Source organism: Protopterus annectens, chromosome 9.part0 (genome assembly GCF_019279795.1).
Source record: "Protopterus annectens isolate FY-2018-M chromosome 9.part0, PAN1.0, whole genome shotgun sequence".
NCBI lineage: Eukaryota > Metazoa > Chordata > Ceratodontiformes > Protopteridae > Protopterus > Protopterus annectens.
In genome coordinates this window covers 1,286,788,071-1,286,806,970 of record NC_056743.1, presented here as the reverse complement: position 1 = coordinate 1,286,806,970, position 18,900 = coordinate 1,286,788,071, and the positions used below count along the sequence as shown (strand labels likewise).

The 18,900-nt window shown below is 41.8% G+C and overlaps 1 protein-coding gene across 6 annotated transcripts in view; it reads left to right on the top strand.

Moving 5' to 3' along the window:
• The window catches only part of ZMIZ2 (zinc finger MIZ-type containing 2), a 698,887-nt gene that overhangs the window by 592,416 nt on the left and 87,571 nt on the right, over window positions 1-18,900 (top strand). For all 6 annotated transcript variants that reach the window (XM_044084229.1, XM_044084228.1, XM_044084227.1 and 3 more), the window contains 3 exons: window positions 4,827-4,932; window positions 16,865-17,022; window positions 17,980-18,047. In XM_044084229.1, the coding sequence (XP_043940164.1) occupies window positions 4,827-4,932; window positions 16,865-17,022; window positions 17,980-18,047 (332 nt within the window). The remainder of the gene's footprint in view (window positions 1-4,826; window positions 4,933-16,864; window positions 17,023-17,979; window positions 18,048-18,900) is intronic.

The following is an 18,900-nucleotide window of genomic DNA, read 5'->3' as shown; positions in this document are numbered from 1 at the left end:
TTTATGATGCAGACGACCAGTGTTTGAAGATGGCTCTGCACTGTAGAGGCTACTGGCTGGGAAGTCAAGCTCAGTGCAGTAGAGGAATGAGGATTAGTATGTTCCTACTTGGGCTTTCCACTACACCATGGGGAAGGGGGTGGGGTAACTGGAAGCATAGCTAAACCTTCAGCCTTGATTCTAGCCACTTGGCTAAATTCTGCCTCTGTGGCAGTGGATTAGGCATGAGACTAATGACATGTAGTGCAGGCTGTACTGCAAAATTCCCGATTGTACATGTCATAGTTACCATGGATCAAGTTAAATGTGCCCAGAAGACTGTGAACTTCTTAAATGCTAGAAATAAAAATTGTTAAGAGTGACACACATTACTTGGAACTGCAAGACGCAGATGAATGTATGAGCTGGGAATAGTACAAGTACATGTGTAAGAGCTTTGCAATAGGTTTTGTATTGAGACAGCAGGGTGACATGAGGCTAAGATCGTGGAGGACTAATGGTGGTTGGGATACACAGCAGTATGGATGTGTATCTTGCTCATAGTACAGTATACGTGTGCACCGCAGACGTCTTGTGTGCCATTTGTGTCTACATGATGTTCCTGTTCTCTCATAATACTTAAGATTGTAAGCAGATAGCCACCACATGCAGGGGAAGGGAGGAGGAAAAAGGAACATGTGAAAAAAATATTGATGACATTACAGTGACTACTGGAATGTTGTAATTTTAATTGTTTCACTCTTACTTAAGTCTTATATCTAAGAGATTATGTACAGCCCCTGCAATAGGAAATAATTTGTTGTACTGTAAAAGCAAGTATTTCCCTTTCCCTGTGGTAATGCAAATTCTTAGTTGTAACATAACTAAATACAGAGAGCATGAAGTTGGGGGGGGGTTGTCCCCCTATAGACATATTTATTATTGAAAGGCATATTGGATGTGACTTTAGTGGTACCGTTCTAGTGCTTTTAATGTTGAAGCTTGTTTGAATTCATTTTGATTCAGAATGTTTTGATTCACTTTGTTAGGACTGGGGTTCAGATTTGCTTTGTGTAATGTTATATGCTTTAGCTATTCAAAAATAGCTGGCTAACCTTGCTGTTCAGAAAAAAAGCTATTGTAGATTCTAATCCCAACATCCCAAATGTAGAAGTGTAAATAACCAGGACTAGTAAAAAAGAGAAAAAAGAAAACCTTTTTTCCCTAGTGATGGAACTTGGATGTGATATTACCCACCACTGTAGGGTATCCCAGATTATCATTAAAAACAGATGGGGTCACCCTGATACACTTGTTTATTTATTTATTTGTATTTGTTTACAGGGGTAGTGCACTGATCTCAGTGGACCATTTGCAGGCACAGCCCAGGTGAATACGATACATAAGAAAAGAGCAAAACGTATTTACAGATACAAGGATATACTGAAAACATATGCATATTTACAGATACAAGGATATACTGAAAACATATGCATATTTACAGATACAAGGATATACTGAAAACATATGCATATTTACAGATACAAGTATATACTGAAAACATATGCATATTTACAGATGCAAGGATATACTGAAAACATATGCTTATTTACAGATACAAGGATATACTGAAAACATATGCATATTTACAGATACAAGGATATACTGAAAACATATGCATATTTACAGATGCAAGGATATACTGAAAACATATGCTTATTTACAGATACAAGGATATACTGAAAACATATGCATATTTACAGATACGAGGATATACTGAAAACATATGCATATTTACAGATACAAGGATATACTGAAAACATATGCATATTTACAGATACAAGGATATACTGAAAACATATGCATATTTACAGATACAAGGATATACTGAAAACATATGCATATTTACAGATACAAGGATATACTGAAAGCATATGCATATTTACAGATACAAGGATATACTGAAAACATATGCATATTTACAGATAGAAGGATATACTGAAAACATATGCATATTTACAGATACAAGGATATACTGAAAACATATGCATATTTACAGATGCAGGGATATCCTGAAAACATATGCATATTTACAGATACAGGGATATACTGAAAAACATATGCATACAGATACAAGGATGTACTGAAAACATATGCATATTTACAGATACAAGGATATACTGAAAACATATGCATATTTACAGATACAAGGATATACATATTTACAGATACAAGGATATACTGAAAACATATGCATATTTACAGATACAAAGATATACTGAAAACATATGCATATTTACAGATACAAGGATATACTGAAAACATATGCATATTTACAGATACAAGGATATACTGAAAACATATGCATATTTACAGATACAAGGATATACTGAAAAACATATGCATATTTACAGATGCAAAGATATACTGAAAAACATATGCATATTTACAGATGCAAGGATATACTGAAAACATATGCATATTTACAGATGCAAGGATATACTGAAAACATATGCATATTTACAGATACAAGGATATACTGAAAAACATATGCATATTTACAGATGCAAGAATATGCTACAACATTTAGTTCAAGAAGCAGTTTACAATGTTAAAGCATGGATGGAAAAATTGAGCTATTTCTTCCTTACTGGTTGACTGGGAATGTGTTAAATAACCCAATGCAGTTTATCACAGAATGCCATTAAGAATAGGTGGGTCACCATTCATTAGTAACCCAGATAACTAACTGTGCACTCATTTCTCTTGTGGAAAATTGAAAGTAAATACAGAAATCCATTTCCCAGCACCAGTAGGTGGAACAACTTCAGGAGATTTAAATGATGTATGGTTGAGACACCTGTCAGACCTGCTGTCTAGAACCACCCCATCAGTATGAGCTGCTTAGATAGGTAGGTACCCTCAAACAGCGATTCTATGTTGTGTTTCTGGTGCTGCAGGGGCCTAAGAATGTCCTTCTTCCGACAGACTACAGTGTGGACATACCACAGCAGGCATATGTGGGGCCAGAGTAGACATAACACAACAGGCACACATGAGGACAGAGCAGACATACCACAGCAGACATTTGTGGGGACAGAGCAGACATACCTCGGCAGGCTAGGTGGGGACAGAGCAGACATACCACAGCAGGCATACGTGGGGACACAGCAGACATACCACAGCAGACATACATGGGGACAGAGCAGGGATACCACAGCAGACATACGTGGGGACAGAGCAGACATACCACAGCAGACACACATGGGGACAGAGCAGACATATCACAACAGACACATGAAAACAGAGCAGACTTACCACAACAGGCACACGTGGGGACAGAGCAGACATACCACAGCAGGCATACGTGGGGCCAGAGCAGACATGCCACAGCAGGCATACGTGGGGACAGAGCAGACATACCACAGCAGGCATACGTAGGGACAAAGTAGACATACCACAGCAGGCATACGTGGGGACAGAGCAGAAATACCACAGCAGACACACATATGAGGATAGAGCAGGCACACATGGGAACAGAGCAGATGTACCTCAGCAGGCATACGTGGGGATAGAGCAGACATGTCACAGCAGACACACATGGGGACAGAGCAGACATACCACAGCAGACACACATGGGGACACAGCAGACATAACACAACAGACACATGAGGACAGAGCAGACATACCACAGCAGGTACACATGGGGTAGGTAAGCTTTGGAGTAGATATGTGGTAAATGAAATATGGACAGAGCTTGTGATCACCCATTGGTTAACTAAGATTGCAGATAACTGGGAAATAAGTAATGATGTCATAGTGCAGCATCTTGGTTTTGTTGAGGAAACTGGTTGGATCTGGGCACTTGATTAATTCACTGATGAGGATGGTGGGCAGGATAGATATGATATTTAAGACTGCACAGCAGGGCTGAACTGACAGAGAGACTTGACAGTCACTCTGATAACCCTGATTGAAACAAAGATAACATTGCACTCAACACTGCTTTCCAGTCCAGAGGAAGATAGGAGTACTTTGTAAGGAACTTTGGCCAACCCCCCCCCCTGAAAAAATGGGCAGTGCAGTGTGCAGCAGTTAATGTTGTCACCTCACAACAAGAGGTTCTCTGATTTGATACTCTGCTGGGGTGCCTTCTGTGCGGAGTCTGTATGTCCTCTCTGCATTCACATGGGTTTCTTCTGGGTACTCCGGTTTCATCCCACATTCCAAAGACATGCATCTAGAGCATTTCCCCTAGGCCTCCACTGAAAATAGGCAGTGTTCTAGTTTGACTTTCCCATTATATTAAATAAAATAATGTAAAATAAGTAAATAAGTAAACATAGGGTGCTGTGTGACAGAAAATGTATGCATGCAAAATATACATTGAAAAGGTACATTGAACACTTTGAAGTCAGAATATCTGTTTCTCTGACACCTTTGCCACTACGTCCTGACTGCAGTATGGTGAGTTACATAGCATTTTTAATGGTAAGCAGTCATGGCACAATGTAGGTATCCAATCTAAAAAGAAATGTGCTGAAAGCTACCTTTCCATTTGGTACAAGTGTAGAGACTTGCATAATCAGGAGTTTTATGAGAAAAAAAGCATCTGTTATGAAAAAGGAATGTTGTACTGAATTTCTTGGTACACCACAAAGAATGCATATAAATTCTCCAGTAATCTCAATATTATGTCTTATCTAATAAAGAACTTTATCTGCCTGATTACAGAATGGAAATTTTAATCTGAATAAGGTGATCCCAAGGAGTTATTGTGGAGGATGAAGGGTGACATGAAGTACTAGAAACTGCAAACCATTAACTATTCTTTTTTTTTGTTTTAGTCACACCTGTTTGTTCTGCAGTTGGTCCACAGACCGTCTGTTCGTTCAGTACTTCAAGGATTAATTAAAAAGCGATTATTACCTGCTGAGCACTGTATCACAAAAAGTAAGTCAGAAGGGGGTATATAAGATGCTTTGGTTGGGAAAGCAGGGGAAGTTGGAAGAAATTAATCACTTTAAAGGACGGCATACATGTGCAGACATCTCTGCTTATTGCAGAGTCAAACAGTACCTCCCTTTAACGTATATTTTTTATATTTTAATGTTTAGTCAAAATATAGCTTTTACCATGAAAACATGCCAACATTACTAATAGGTTTTGTTTCTGTAGGCGAGACTATATGAAATTGTCACTCTACAGCCCTCTTTGTGCATGCTGTCAATGTAATAAGTTGTTAATGAGTCACATGGATGTGTGTAGAAGGCTGTGTATCTTAGCCATCATCAGAGGGTACTGATTAGAAAACTGTGTGCTATTTTTTCTGTTCAACATCTTTTGCACTCCCAGTTTGCTGAGTCCTTTTCCTACTGCCTTGTATGCTTGCAAGCAATGTTTTGTTTTGTTTGGGTGGGGGCTTATTCTTTTCTCATAGGCTGCCCTGAACCTGTATAGGGCTCACCTGTGTTCTCTGCTGCTTGTTACATGTAGTTCCCATCAACAAGAACTGCAAGATAAATTTACCTAACTTAAAAATGGCACTGTCACCGATATTAAAGTTAACAAGAGCACTTTGTTTTTGTTAGTGCCCGAGTTAATGCATATCAGTCAGGCTGAGAACAGGCTATTGCTGTGTAGTAACACAAGGTGAGGAGTGGGTTATAAATACAAAGCTCAACTTGGTCTGTTTGCAAGGACTACATTAAAAAGTGTATAGTCACACCTGTAGAGTTTATCTTATACACCACGACATGTGGTGCCTGCAGTGCCTAGCTGCATTTCCTTGCTGTTTGTGTCTGTCTTAAGGCATGATCCTTAAAGTAGAATCCTTTGTAAAATGTTAAATTCCCTCTGTGATGTCACTGAAAAGTTCATTGAACTTTGAGATTTGTGATGTCAGAGGAGGGAGTCTGTGTGGGTGTGTCCATACACTTTAATGGTTGCACAACAAGATGTGCATAGTCATTTTTGGACAGTGTTCTCAGGAGGTCAAAGAAGACCTGCAAAAGAGGAAGCAGGTTGTCCAGCATGGAAAGTATGTACATTGCCCTCCAGTTTCATTTTCTTGTGATAGAGCAGCCCAGCAGTGTAAGAATAAAATGCCCGCTCACTGATTGGGAAGAGTAGTCCAGCGTCAGAAGTCTTACAGCCCTCTCCAGTGCTCTTCCATTAGAAGGATGTTCAGATGCTGTAGTAGTCATGACTGCTCAGTAGGACCTGGCATGAGAAGCTGGTTCTCTGAGACTGCTTCAGATTGTAGAGCAGTCACTAGGGACCAATGGTTTCTGGGTGCAGTTTCAGATGGCTGTAGGTCAAGAAATCAGTAATTCATTTGATGAGAGCTATTTCACTGAGAGCCACTAATTAAAATAGTGTACTCTTTAAGAATGTTTCATTTCATTTAATGAAACTTACTGAAACTAAATAAAAAGCACTCAAGATGAGGGAAAAAAAACATGAGCTGCATTTTCCACACTTCTTGGTACCAAAAGATACTAACTGCAGCTATTCACAGTCACAGAGAATGGCAAACAGACTAAAATCTTTGGGTGAGATTGATGTTCTTCGTGTTTCACTGTTGCATTCCTAACATATGGGTTATCTGGCTCCCGGTAGACCTCAGTCGGCCCGAATACCAGAGTCCTTGGTATATGACGTTGACTGCCGTCGGCTATAAAACTGATGTCAGAATGTCATGTACAAAGGGAGGCGGCCGACGCCATTTCCTCAGTCTTTCTTGCTGCAGAGCCTGAAGCAGATGCAATTTGCACTAGTGCCTGTCGGCCATTTACCTTTCTTTCTGTTGTCGCAGCTCCTACAGTCCACAGATTTTCAGCCACAGGCCTCTGCCAAGACCTTTATGGAGTCCTTCATGCCACACGTTGCTGTTTTGTCTTCAGACCTTCCACCTGTCGCCACCTCAGATGGGTCCGGAGCCGCTATGCAGGCACCGGCTTCTGATGCCTCTTCTCTTCGACATGAGACCAGAGCCAGACCGGCTACCTTAGCTCAGACGTCTGCAGTTGCTAGGTCTGAGTCCCTCCGGATTACTACAAACCTTCCAGCCACAAATCTACCCACAAGCAGGCATCGGCCTCCCCTCCTGTGCCTCAGTCCCAGTTGGTAAAGATGGATGGTGATCTTCTTTCCCTTATTAGGGGCTCTCACCCCCCCCCCTTCTAAGAGGGCTAGGGAATTGTCTCCTGATGTTTTGTCTGTCTCAGATTCTGAGGTCTCCGGTATTTCTCCTGGTGAGGAAGAAAATTCTCAACTTTTTTTCTGGTTTTGAGGATTCTGATGCTGAGGACTCTATCCTTTCTGCCTCCTCTCCAGAAGATTATTCCTTTGGGGATACTTTGAATACTCTTAGGGAGCACTTTAAATGGGAAAGTCAAAATTTTCCTCAGTCTAAGAAGAGAATCCGGGAATTTTTGGATTTTCCACAGCATAAACCTCTGGCAATACCTCATGATGTCCTTCAAGGATGCATCTGCAGTCCTAACAAATGGGTTGTCCTGCCTCAGGCAGCCCTTCGGTCGGCCGGATTCCAAAGTCTGGGTCTGGCCTCGGCTGATGTCGCACTTCACCCGACGTCATAGCTGCTGTCAGTTGGGTATAAGGGCATCAGCCGACGCCATTTTCCTCAGTCTTTCTTGCCGCGTGGCGCCCGAAGCAGAAGCTGTTCGCAAGTGCCGGTCGGTAAGAACCAGAGATTACTACTATCGAAGACTTCTAAAAAGCTAAGTACCCCGTTGGGGACTCTTTCTTGCCTCAGCCGATGTCAGAAAAAGTGAATAACTGTTTAATTTGTGGGAAACAAATACCTCATAAGGATTTCCACTCTTACTGCCTTCCTTGCTTAGGCCCAGACCACGACGTAGCAGCTTGTCTAGCCTGTGCTTCCTTCAACCGACGGACACTTAGACTTCGGTCGGAGTTTGCAGAGGAGTTTTTCGGCTCCGCTTTTGCTTATAACATGCCGTCGGAGACTCCGACTTCACAATTAGCTAAAAAGTGTAAGGAAAAGGACCTACACTCGCGGTCTGCGGTTTCGGCCAAAACCGTGGTTAAGCCAACCGCGAGTGTCTCGGTTTCGGCTGAAACCGAGTCCTCGGTTCTTCCTTCGGCCGAAAGCATGCCTCCTACAACCGAGGCCTCATCCAGCATGGCTGAATCTGCTACTGAATTTCCACCTGCTCTTGCAGGTTCTCAGGATTTATCAGATACTATTCCCTTAGACATATCTACTCCTGCACGTGGAGCTGCTAGGCCCCCTGCATCCATGTCAATTAAGGCTTTTTCTAGGGCTAAAGCAGCTAAATCTTCTAAGGCCGTGCCTGCCAAAACCCCCTCACACAGGCCTAGCTCTAGTACTCAAATGCTTAGCCTGGCAGAGGATCTCATTTCTTTGATCAGGGGATCCCAACCTCACCCTGACAGGGCTTCTCATCCCCCTCCAGAGAAGAGGCCTAGAGCAGAGCCCCCAGAGCCAGTTTGCCACAGCATAAACCTCTGGCAATACCTCATGTTTTGGAAGTTGTGGATGATGTTTTCATGGAAAATTCTTTAACTCCTAATTCTGTTCCTCCTGCTCCCAGAAAACCTGACAGGTATTATAGGGTTCCTGATTCTCATCAATTTCTTTTTAAAAATCCTACTGCTGATCCTGAGATTATTTCTCAAGATCCCAGGGGTGTTAAGGCTACTTTTGCTAAAAACCCTGTACCTTCTGATAAAAAGTCTAGGGCCTTGGACATGTGGGGAAAATAGCTCTATACCTCTGCAACTCTTGCCATTAGATCCGCGAATTGTCTTTTTCACATGCTTAAGTATCAGCAGCATACTTTGGAGGCTATTAAGGCTAAGCTTGGGGATGTTCCTTCCATGTCAGAGAACAAAGACTTACAAAACAGTGTAAGAAACTTCTCTGTGAGGAAGATTTTCAGTCCATATATTTCTAGTTAATCACTGTATATTAATCAGATCAGACAATAGTAGTAGAAGTAGCGAACGTAAACTCGTCAAGTCAAAAAGTAATAATAGAAATTATATAATTCTACAGCATTACTAAGTATTCGAAAGTAATCCAAGCAAGGCAGGCAGTCTGTTTCCAGTCGAAAATCCTTTAATAAGTACACAGACAAGTGATCCAAGTAAAACAAAAATAGAGTAATAATTTCCTCACAAGCTTTCTAAATATATATATATATATATATATATATATATATATATATATACTTTTTATCCGGCATGAGAGTGGTTTATTGTGCTGTAAAACAGTGTTATTGGTACACATGTTAAATTCACATCCCTTCCCCCATCAGTGTGACATTCGAGCTGGTCCTGCCCTACCTAGTAGCTGTCATAATAATATATAGCCCTAATGTACTTTAATGGTGCATCTTATTTAACCAAAGTATTAAGTAGATTATTAAGTCTGTGATTTTATACAAGGCAATATACTACATGGCTGGAAATATATTAACCTTAGTTCATTTTGCGATCAAAAATTATATATAAATATATACATATACATTTTGCATGTAAAAATCAGTTTCTATTTTCATAACCTATTGTTAACAAAGATGGCTTTTGTCCTTCTAGACTTCTTCAGGTCTGTGTACAAGAACCCTAAAAACCTATATAATTGTATAATTAGTATTGTTATTACCTTCATTTTGAAATATATGGACTGAAAATCTTCCACACAGAGAAGTTTCTTACACTGTTTTGTTTTTAGACCCACTACACTTTAGTGGGTTGTTATGAGACTCCAGGGATACTACGGAGATTACTTGTTTTTTGTTAGAACAAAGACTTACAAGATTTACTAAATTCTGCCACTCTGGTTAAGAAGCATTCACTTCATTGTGGTTTTGACACCTTGGAGGCTTCCTGCGGAGCAGCAGCCACTGGTTCCATTATTAGAAGGCATGCTTGGCTTAGGGAGCAGCCCCTTTCCGAACCTGTAAAATCTAAATTGCTGGATGTTCCTCTGCACAAAGACAACCTTTTTGGTAACAAGGCTGAGGAGGTACTGAAAAAGTTGGAAGATAAGGCAAAATCTATGCAAGTTTTAAAAGATTTCCTTCAGGTTTAGCCTCCTCAGTTTAGTAGGCATTATCCTTCCAAGAATTGGTCTTTCCCTGATCCTGGCAAGCAGGGCTGCTGTAGCCCTTAGGGGTTTCAGATCTTCCAGAGGGCAGGCTTCTGCCCCTCAAAGTGCTAAACAGTGGCATTATTCTTCTGCTAAATCAGTAAGTTCTAAGCCAGCTTCCCAAAGCAAGCATTCTCAATGACTCCGGCCTTCTTGTGCCTACCTCTGCGGGCCCAGGGTTTCCTTTGGGCGGAAGGTTATCCAGGTTCGCAGAGGTATGGTCTACCATCACAGATGACAAATGGGTGCTCAACATAGTAAACCAAGGTTACAAGTTTTATTTTCACACCTTCCCTGTTCTGCAAGGGCACCCAGACATACGTATAACTCTCAGGGCAGAGGTAGGGTTTCAAATTTCTTCTCTAATGACTATGGGTGCTGTAGAACCAGTTTCTGCAAATCAGGCAGGCCTAGGTTTTTATTCAAGACTTTTTCTGGTACCCATAAAGGGGGCACCTGGCGCTCTGTTCTTGATCTGTCTATTCTAAACACTTTTCTGGTGGTTCCCAAATTCAAGATGCTCACTCTTAGGTTCATAGGTTCATAGATTAGTACTAGGCTAACTGCCCTTGTGGGCCATTTTAAGCCTAGCCAATTATCCCTTGTGTGTCTCAAACCCTGCACCTTGTGTTTGTAAGGCAAACACCTTAACCTTTAGGCCACTCAGTTACTGCCAATGCTGGACAAGGATTCATGGCTGGTAACTTTGGATCTCAAGGAGGCTTATCTGCACATCCCAATAATGGAAATTTGCAGGCAGTTTCTTCATTTCAGGGCTAGGGAGCAGCACTTCCAATTCTCTTTCTGCCCTTTGGCTTATCTACTGCTCCCAGAGTTTTCACAAAGTGCCTGGTGCCAGCCATTGCATTTTGCAGGCATAAAAACATTAAAATTTATCCTTACCTGGACGACTGTCTCTTTCAAGCAAACTCCCCAGAACAGTTAAAAAAGGATTTGGACTTCGTGAAGAACATTCTCACTTCCTTGGGTTACACTCTCAACAAAAAGAAGTCAAAGTTGATTCCTACAAGGGAGATTGTTTTCCTGGGAGCGAGTCTGAATACAGCCACCCAGATGGTATTCTTCCCTCAAGACAAACAAGAAGATCTTTCAGCTTATTTCAAGAACTTGGCAAGCATAACCCAGCTGTCTGCAAGGCAATTCCTGTAAGCACTGGGGTTCATGGCTTCATGTAACCTGATGATCCCTTATGCAAGGCTGTATATGAGAAAACTTCAGGGGTATCTCAAGAATCTTTGGTGTCAACACACACAGGACTTAGAGTTGATTCTTCCCCTTATTCCTTGTCTACAAATGGAGTTTCTCTGGTGGACAACAGCCTGTTCTCAGAACAAGGGTCTGCCTTTCCGCCCACCACCTGCCAGCCAGACTCTCACCACAGACACCTCAGATTATTCATGGGGGGCATATCTGGGAGGTAGGGCATACAGGGGACTTGGAGCACTCAACAGGTTCATCTGCACATAAACTTAAAAGAATTGATGGCAGTGCAGCAGGCCTTGCTGGCTTTCAAAGACCTACTCTACCCTGGGACTCTTCTGATCAGGACAGACAATACCACAGAGATGTGGTACATCAACAAGCAGGGGGGACTCACTCTTACCCTTTGTGCAGACACAGCATGAAACTATGGTCCTTAGCAGCTTCCATGGGCATACATCTAATAACCCAGTATCTTCCAGGGAGGCTAAACTCCTTGGCGGATCAATTGAGCAGACGTTCTGGATTCTCACGAGTGGCAACTGAACAAGATAATTTTCCATCGCATCACTCACCATTGGGGAACTCCTCAGGTGGATCTTTTCTCCTCTCAAACCAATCATCTCCTTCAAACCTTCTGCACCAGGGAGTTTCACAACAAAGCTTGGAGAGTGGACGCTTTGTCCTTCCCATGGACACAACTCTCAATGTACGCCTTCCCTCCTCTGCCTCTTCTTCCCAGAGTGCTGCTAAAGATAAGGGATGAAAAACCAAAGGCTATTCTTACAGCACCAGATTGGCCTAGGCAGCATTGGTATCCCCTTCTTTGCAGCCTTTCCCAAGCTCAGCCTTGGCATCTTCCCCTGGTACCAGATCTGTTGGTTAAGGAAGGGGGAAAGTTTCTTCATCCTCATCTTCAAACTCTGCATTTAAATCTTTCCCAGCAGGTAGTTGAAGTTCTTCATGAGGCCAGGAGGCCTAGCACCAGGAAATCCTATGCAGATAAATGGAAGAGATTCTGCTCTTGGATGCAGGCTAAAGGAGAAGAGTCTTTTCATCCTTCTCTTTTCCTCATTCTTGATTATCTAGCAGGTTTACTTAATGGTGGACATTCCTTTTCTTCAATTAAGATTCATGCTTCAGCAATTTCTGCTCATTGTTCTTTTGAGCAACCAATTTTTTCTCACCCCATGATGAAGCAGTTCCTGAGGGGAGCTAGCAATCTTAGACCTCCTAGAAGAGCTCCTACTCCTGCTTGGGATCTTAAGTTTGTCCTGGAGAAGCTTACTCTACCTCCCTTTGAACCTGCTGCCTCTGCAGAATTAAAGTTTTTTTCATGGAAGGCTGCCTTTCTTTTGGCTATTACTTCTGCCAGAAGGGTTTTGGAGCTGCAAGCCTTAATTGCAGTAGAACCTTTCATTATTTTTCATACAGATTGGGTTTCTCTGAGAACTAATCCCTCCTTTATGCCGAAGGTGGTTTCCAGTCTGACCCTTAACCAGTCTATTCATCTGCCCACCTTTTTCAATAACCCCCAGAATAAAGGGGAAGGGATTCTGCACTCTCTTGATGTGCACAGACAGTTGAGATTTTACTTAAACAGGACTAAACCCTTTTGGAAGTCTGAGCAGTTGTTGGTTAGTTTTGCTCCTGGGGCTCAGGGTAAAGCTATTTCAAAAGAAACCATCTCCAAATGGATTGCTCATTGTATTCACTTTAGTTACCTGCAGCATGGGAATGTCCCCCCTCTGGGTATTTGTACCCATTCTACTAGAGCAGCCTCTATTTCTGCAGCTTTTTTGAGAGGTGTGCCTACTAAGGACATTCTAGAAGCAGCTACTTGGTCTTCTGTCCATACTTTCACAAAGCATTACAATCTACCTTTGTTTTCTAAATCCAGGGTTGGTTTTGCCTCTGCACTTTTGCAAGGCCTCCTTACCAACCCTTAATCTGTGATTTTTCCTCCCCCCTTTTATATTTTTCCTGGGCTTTGGGAATCAACCCATATGTTAGGACTGCAACAGTGAAACATGAAGAACATAGTACAGTTATGTACACTTACTATAAATGTAGATGTTTGAGTGTATTCACTGTTGCAGTCCTAGTTTCCCACCCTCCATTCCCCTTTTTTCCTAAGGCACAGACTTGATATGTTATTTTTGGATGGCATGTTTCCAGGGTGTTTCCTTCTTGGGTTAGCCTTCTTTTGGGGGCTCCTGACAGTTAAGGCAAGAAAAACTGAGGAAATGGCATCAGCCGCCTCCCTTTATACCTGACATTCTGACATCAGTTTTACAGCCGATGGCAGCCAACGTCATATACCAAGGACTCTGGTATTCGGGCCGACTGAGGGCTAACGGGAGCCAGATAACCCATATGTTAGGACTGCAACAGTGAATACTCTCGAACATCTACATTTATGGTAAGTGTACACAACTGTACTTAGTGTGACTGCACAATGTCAGTGAAAAGAGCTTCACACAAAACTAAAGTTTTGTTTTTCTTTCGGCTTTTCCCAGTTAGGGGTCGCCACAGCGGAACTCCAGTCTGCTAATGATTGGCAGTCAATTTTTATGGTGCCGCGGTGCCAGCCCGATGCCCAACCTTCAGCGAAGGCACACCCATTCACGCATGTCTTTCGAATGCCACTCGACCGCGGGGAGGACATGCAGACTCCACACAGAAGGTACTCCAGCCAAGAATCGAATGGGAGAACCTCTTGCTGTGAGGCGACAACGCTACCGCTACACCACCGCAGCTTCACACAAAACTAAAGTGAAGCGTATTAAAAATGCATAATGCCAATGTTTCAATAGTAGAGTCATGTAGCTTAAACAAACCACTCTCAGTCTAACTTGTGCCACTAAATTTTACTTGTGTCCATACCCACCCCCTTTTCTCCACTCATTCCCCATTTTACTTCCCTTTTTTTTTTCTCTTTAATTTCTCCCACTTGTCCCTTTCCTTTTGCATTCTCTTCCTCTAATCTACCTTCACCGTTACCATCCCCACCACCCCTTTCTCAAATTTTCAGTTCCACCTTTCTGCTGTCATAATGTTCTTACATGTTGCAGTCTTCTGTAAATAGTTCCTATTATTGTTTTGATTCTGTGTACATAGGTGGTGTTAATTCTGTATTATGTTTGCATCTGTCCCCCATCAGTAAATCAGGACATTCCCAGTACTTGCCCCCTTCCCCTTATATCTAGGGAACAGGTCATCACTGCTCTGTTAAAGGCAAAAAATACAGCCTCCATGGGACCTGATAACATCCCAGGCTGCATCCTACATGAACTCAGGCAGGAACTTGCAGCACCATTATGCGCCCTATTTAACCAAAGCCTGAGTACCAGCTTTGTCCCAGCTGAGTGGAGGACAGCCACTGTCATCCCATTGTACAAAGGTGGAGTGGCCACCGATCCAGGAAATTATAGACCCATCAGCTTAACTAGCCTGATCTGCAAGGCCATGGAACGGATTATCATGGACCTCATTAACAAGGACATTGGCAACCTCCAAACACTCAATCCCACACAGTTTGACTTCATCAAGGGGAGGTCATGTCTGTTAAATTTGGCTGACATTTTTGAGACAGTCACCAAAGCCATGGACGAGGGGAAGATGATGCACACTGCCTACCTTGACCTGGCCAAAGCCTTCGACACTATTCCCCACTTGGGCATAATTTTTAAACTGTCTCAACCTGGCATCAATCTGTATGTTACCAGATGGGTAGCTAACTGTCTCACTGATAAAACCCACTTAATCAAAGTAAGGGAAGCCACCTCAAGCAGTAGACCCGTAATGAGTGGCATACCCCAGGGTTTGGTCTTGAGGCCTGTATTATTTGGGATAAACTTTTCTGAGGTGCAGGCCAAAACCAGTGGGCTATGGCTGACCAAGTTTACACATGACTGCAAGCTGGATGCTGTCCTAGAAACATGGCATCAAGCTGAATACCAAAAAATGCATCATCATCCCCTTTGGGGAAAGTCACATCCCCACAAATTATCAAATTAATAACAATGTCCTAAGCACGCAATCAGTCATGAGGGATTTGGGCACCCAGGTTGATAGCAACCTGACTTTTGACCACCATGTTGCTTCCTTTGTATGGAAACCTTTCTACATGGCCCACCTCTTAAGTAAGGGTATCTCATCCAGGGACAAGGAGGTCATAACATCCTTATATTCTTCCCTTATAAGGCCCATTATTGAGTACAATGCCCCATTCGGCATGTACCTTGCAAAGCACATGCAGCAGTTGGAGAGACAACAGAGGTTCCTCACCAGGAGAATCCAGGGCCTCAAAGATCTGTCATCCACAGACAGGCTGAAAGCACTGTCCCGCTACTCATTTTCATACAGATTCCGCAGAGATGACCTCTGTCTGGCATATAAGGAAATCTCTGACCCTGCCTTGATGGGACTGCTGCATACCCACAAGTCAAGCTTCACTCGAGTAACCCACACGCGAGGCCTCAACATGGTCTGTGACATCAATAGGACTTGTTGGCGGGACAGATTTGTGTCCCAGAGACTCCCCCATCAGTGGAATAGACTCCCTCTCCACATCAAGCAGAGTACATCTTTACCCCTTTTTAAGCGCAACCTGGATAACTGGATGAGAAACAGAAAATACATCCATGGGCTTCCACCCATGTCCTTGCTGGACAAGGGACATCAGTTGTTGTCTTGTCTAAACATGGGCTAAACTCTTCGCTAGGCTTATAAGGGCCTCAACGCCAATAGCCTAGTAACTTCCTGTGATCCTATGATCCTATATACTATTTTGACTTCTTGAGTTGATCTGGTTTACATTTGTAATTCTGGGCTGAAGCTGAAAATAGTCCACTGGAATTAGCATTTTGCCATTGTTAAAAAAAGTGAAAGAATAGAAATAAATAACCTTATGCAAGAGAAGCTTCAGAAAAGTTAGGTATTGTTCACTGTTTTTACAAGCTTTTCGCCCCATTCAAGGAAGTTGTGCTTGACCATCTTGCTTATCAGACCTGTTGTGCTTTGCTTTTCCACCTCCCTCATCTTAAGATTCATAGCTTTGTAGGTAATTACTAGGCTAATGATCATAAATGGCCTTTGAAAGCCTAGTCATGTTTCCCAAATGTGTTTGACAGGTTTTTGTACCACTCATTTTATTGGCGTTATAGCTTGGGTATGTATAATTAAGCATTTACAAGCTTCCCCTTCCTAATAGGGACAAAGGTGGCCAGTATCCTTTTGTAGTTTTTGCTGTACTGCCTGATTCATGGATGGCCAGTGCAGTAAGTGTTTTCCAGTGCCATCCAACTCCCTTGCCATATCCTGACTCTTCTAACCATTAGGAAATGATGTCTCATTTCTTCACTTCCTCTCTCAGTGGAGTCACATGACTTATTGCTTACTTCATGGAACACCTTTCCAAAAATGTAGTATTTATCTATAGATTTTGCAGTTTTTTACAAATATTTAAGTCTTAACAGCCTGTTTTTTTCTGATTAACAGTCAAACGTAACTTCAGTAGTGGAACAATACCAGGGACTCCTGGAATGAACGGTGAAGATGGTGTGGAACAGACTGCTATAAGAGTGTCACTGAAATGTCCTATCACATTCCGAAGAATCCAGCTCCCTGCCAGAGGTCACGACTGCAGGCACATACAGGCAAGTTCACCAGGCAGTATATCTGGGAAAAAATCAGAAAGTACTCGATAGCTTTGTTTTTGGCAGTTTTGAGTGATGTTAACAAGAGTGGTGCCCCAAATGACTATGGAACAAAGCAAAAGCATCTGTCAGACAAATACTACTTTACCTCTTTGATAACTACTACTGGCTTTTGGTTGACTGCAGTAATGGGATTACTGCCTAAAACAGGTATCCAACCACCCAGTGCAGCATCAGGACTCTATGAGTCAGTGTAATAATCAACTGTACCACAAGAGGGCAGTATAACCTCAAGCAGCCAGCTGTGAAGTTAAAATGTCTGCGGCTTTGAGTCTGCACAGCCTACAAACTAGTCAAGAGTTCTTCCTTACACCATGCATTGCATCCAGAATTAATCTTAGGTGTAGTATGGAATTCCCAAGCAAAACAGTAAAAGGAAAAATCTATAAGAAAGCCTTAGCTGAATAAACAGTCTTTTTTTCAGAAATGCCTTTGTATAGTCAAGCCATTGCATACAAACAACTGCCTTTTTTATCTTATGCACAATGGTATTTAAAAGTTATGTATTTGCAGATTTGACATGATCGTCTTGCATGCATGAAAACAGTGTAAGCATCACAGCCCATCCATATTCCATGAAAGAGGCTGCAAAGAGTGACATGGGGGGGGGGGGCTCTGTTTAACCTTCAACCACCCGTTGAAGTAGTGAAGGACTAATCTGAAACTCCATAAACAATCTTTTATCAAATCCTACACAGATAAATGTTAAAACTTTATTTTTTATTTTTACTGAAATGCCTAGGTCACTAGATACATGCTACATTTAATCTAAACAGAATCCTTTAATATTAAGAGAATATGTATTAGAGATAGGAACAATGCATTTTACAGTGAAATTGCAACGTGTAGTACAGCTGTCCTTTAATTAATTATTTTTTTTTTTGCTGTTTCCTGTAGTGTTTTGATCTAGAGTCATACCTTCAACTGAACTGTGAAAGAGGAACTTGGAGGTGTCCTGTGTGCAAGTAAGTATAGGAAATTGTATTTTTAAAAGAATGGGGTGGCCACCAGTTTGCCAGGTTTAGTTCCAGGGCAGATGCTCATACTGCAGGCAGTTAACAGACCTGTATGTTTATAACTAAGGAAGAGATTTTTGTATATGGTAATTACAGGCATTACCAAGACAAAATAATAATAAAATAAAAATAAAATGGCTGAAAAGTAGACCAGTTTCAAAGCACAGTAGCTGGGAAAAGAAGAACTTGTATCCATAGCAACAATATGTGGACACTTTGTTTAGAGATTCTTGTAAGATTAGTCACTGCAACAGATCTGCTCTGCCCACTTTTGACACATAACTGAGAAAATGTGTCCCTTTGTTACTGGCTTCTCACAGTAGAAATGAATCAGATCATTAGACGTCTGTATTGCGCAACTAGATGGGAGGTTTATTGACACAGTTATTATACCAACAGCAAGGATTACAAGCTTCTGTATAACCTGAATTTGCCAACACCTTTTTTCAGAAGACTTTTAAAGCACATCTCTACAACTCATTTGTCTAAGTTTAAAGAAAATGGTGCAAAAGGTTCTTCAGTATGACTTGCAAATACACATTTTTTTCAACTGAATCTGTTGTGCTGTAGTCCCATTTTTACATCACGTTTGACTTTACTTATACAGATTATCAGCCAGTATTTATAGTTGTATGCCATCTTCCAGAATATACCTCCATCCCCAGAAAAACAGTATATGTGTCACTACTACAAATCTCATGAAATGACAGGCTTAACAAACAAAAAAAAAAAAAAAAAAACAATTAGGACTCCAACCCATGGATGAAATAGCTGAGCTAGTAAAACTTTCCAGGCTGTTGAT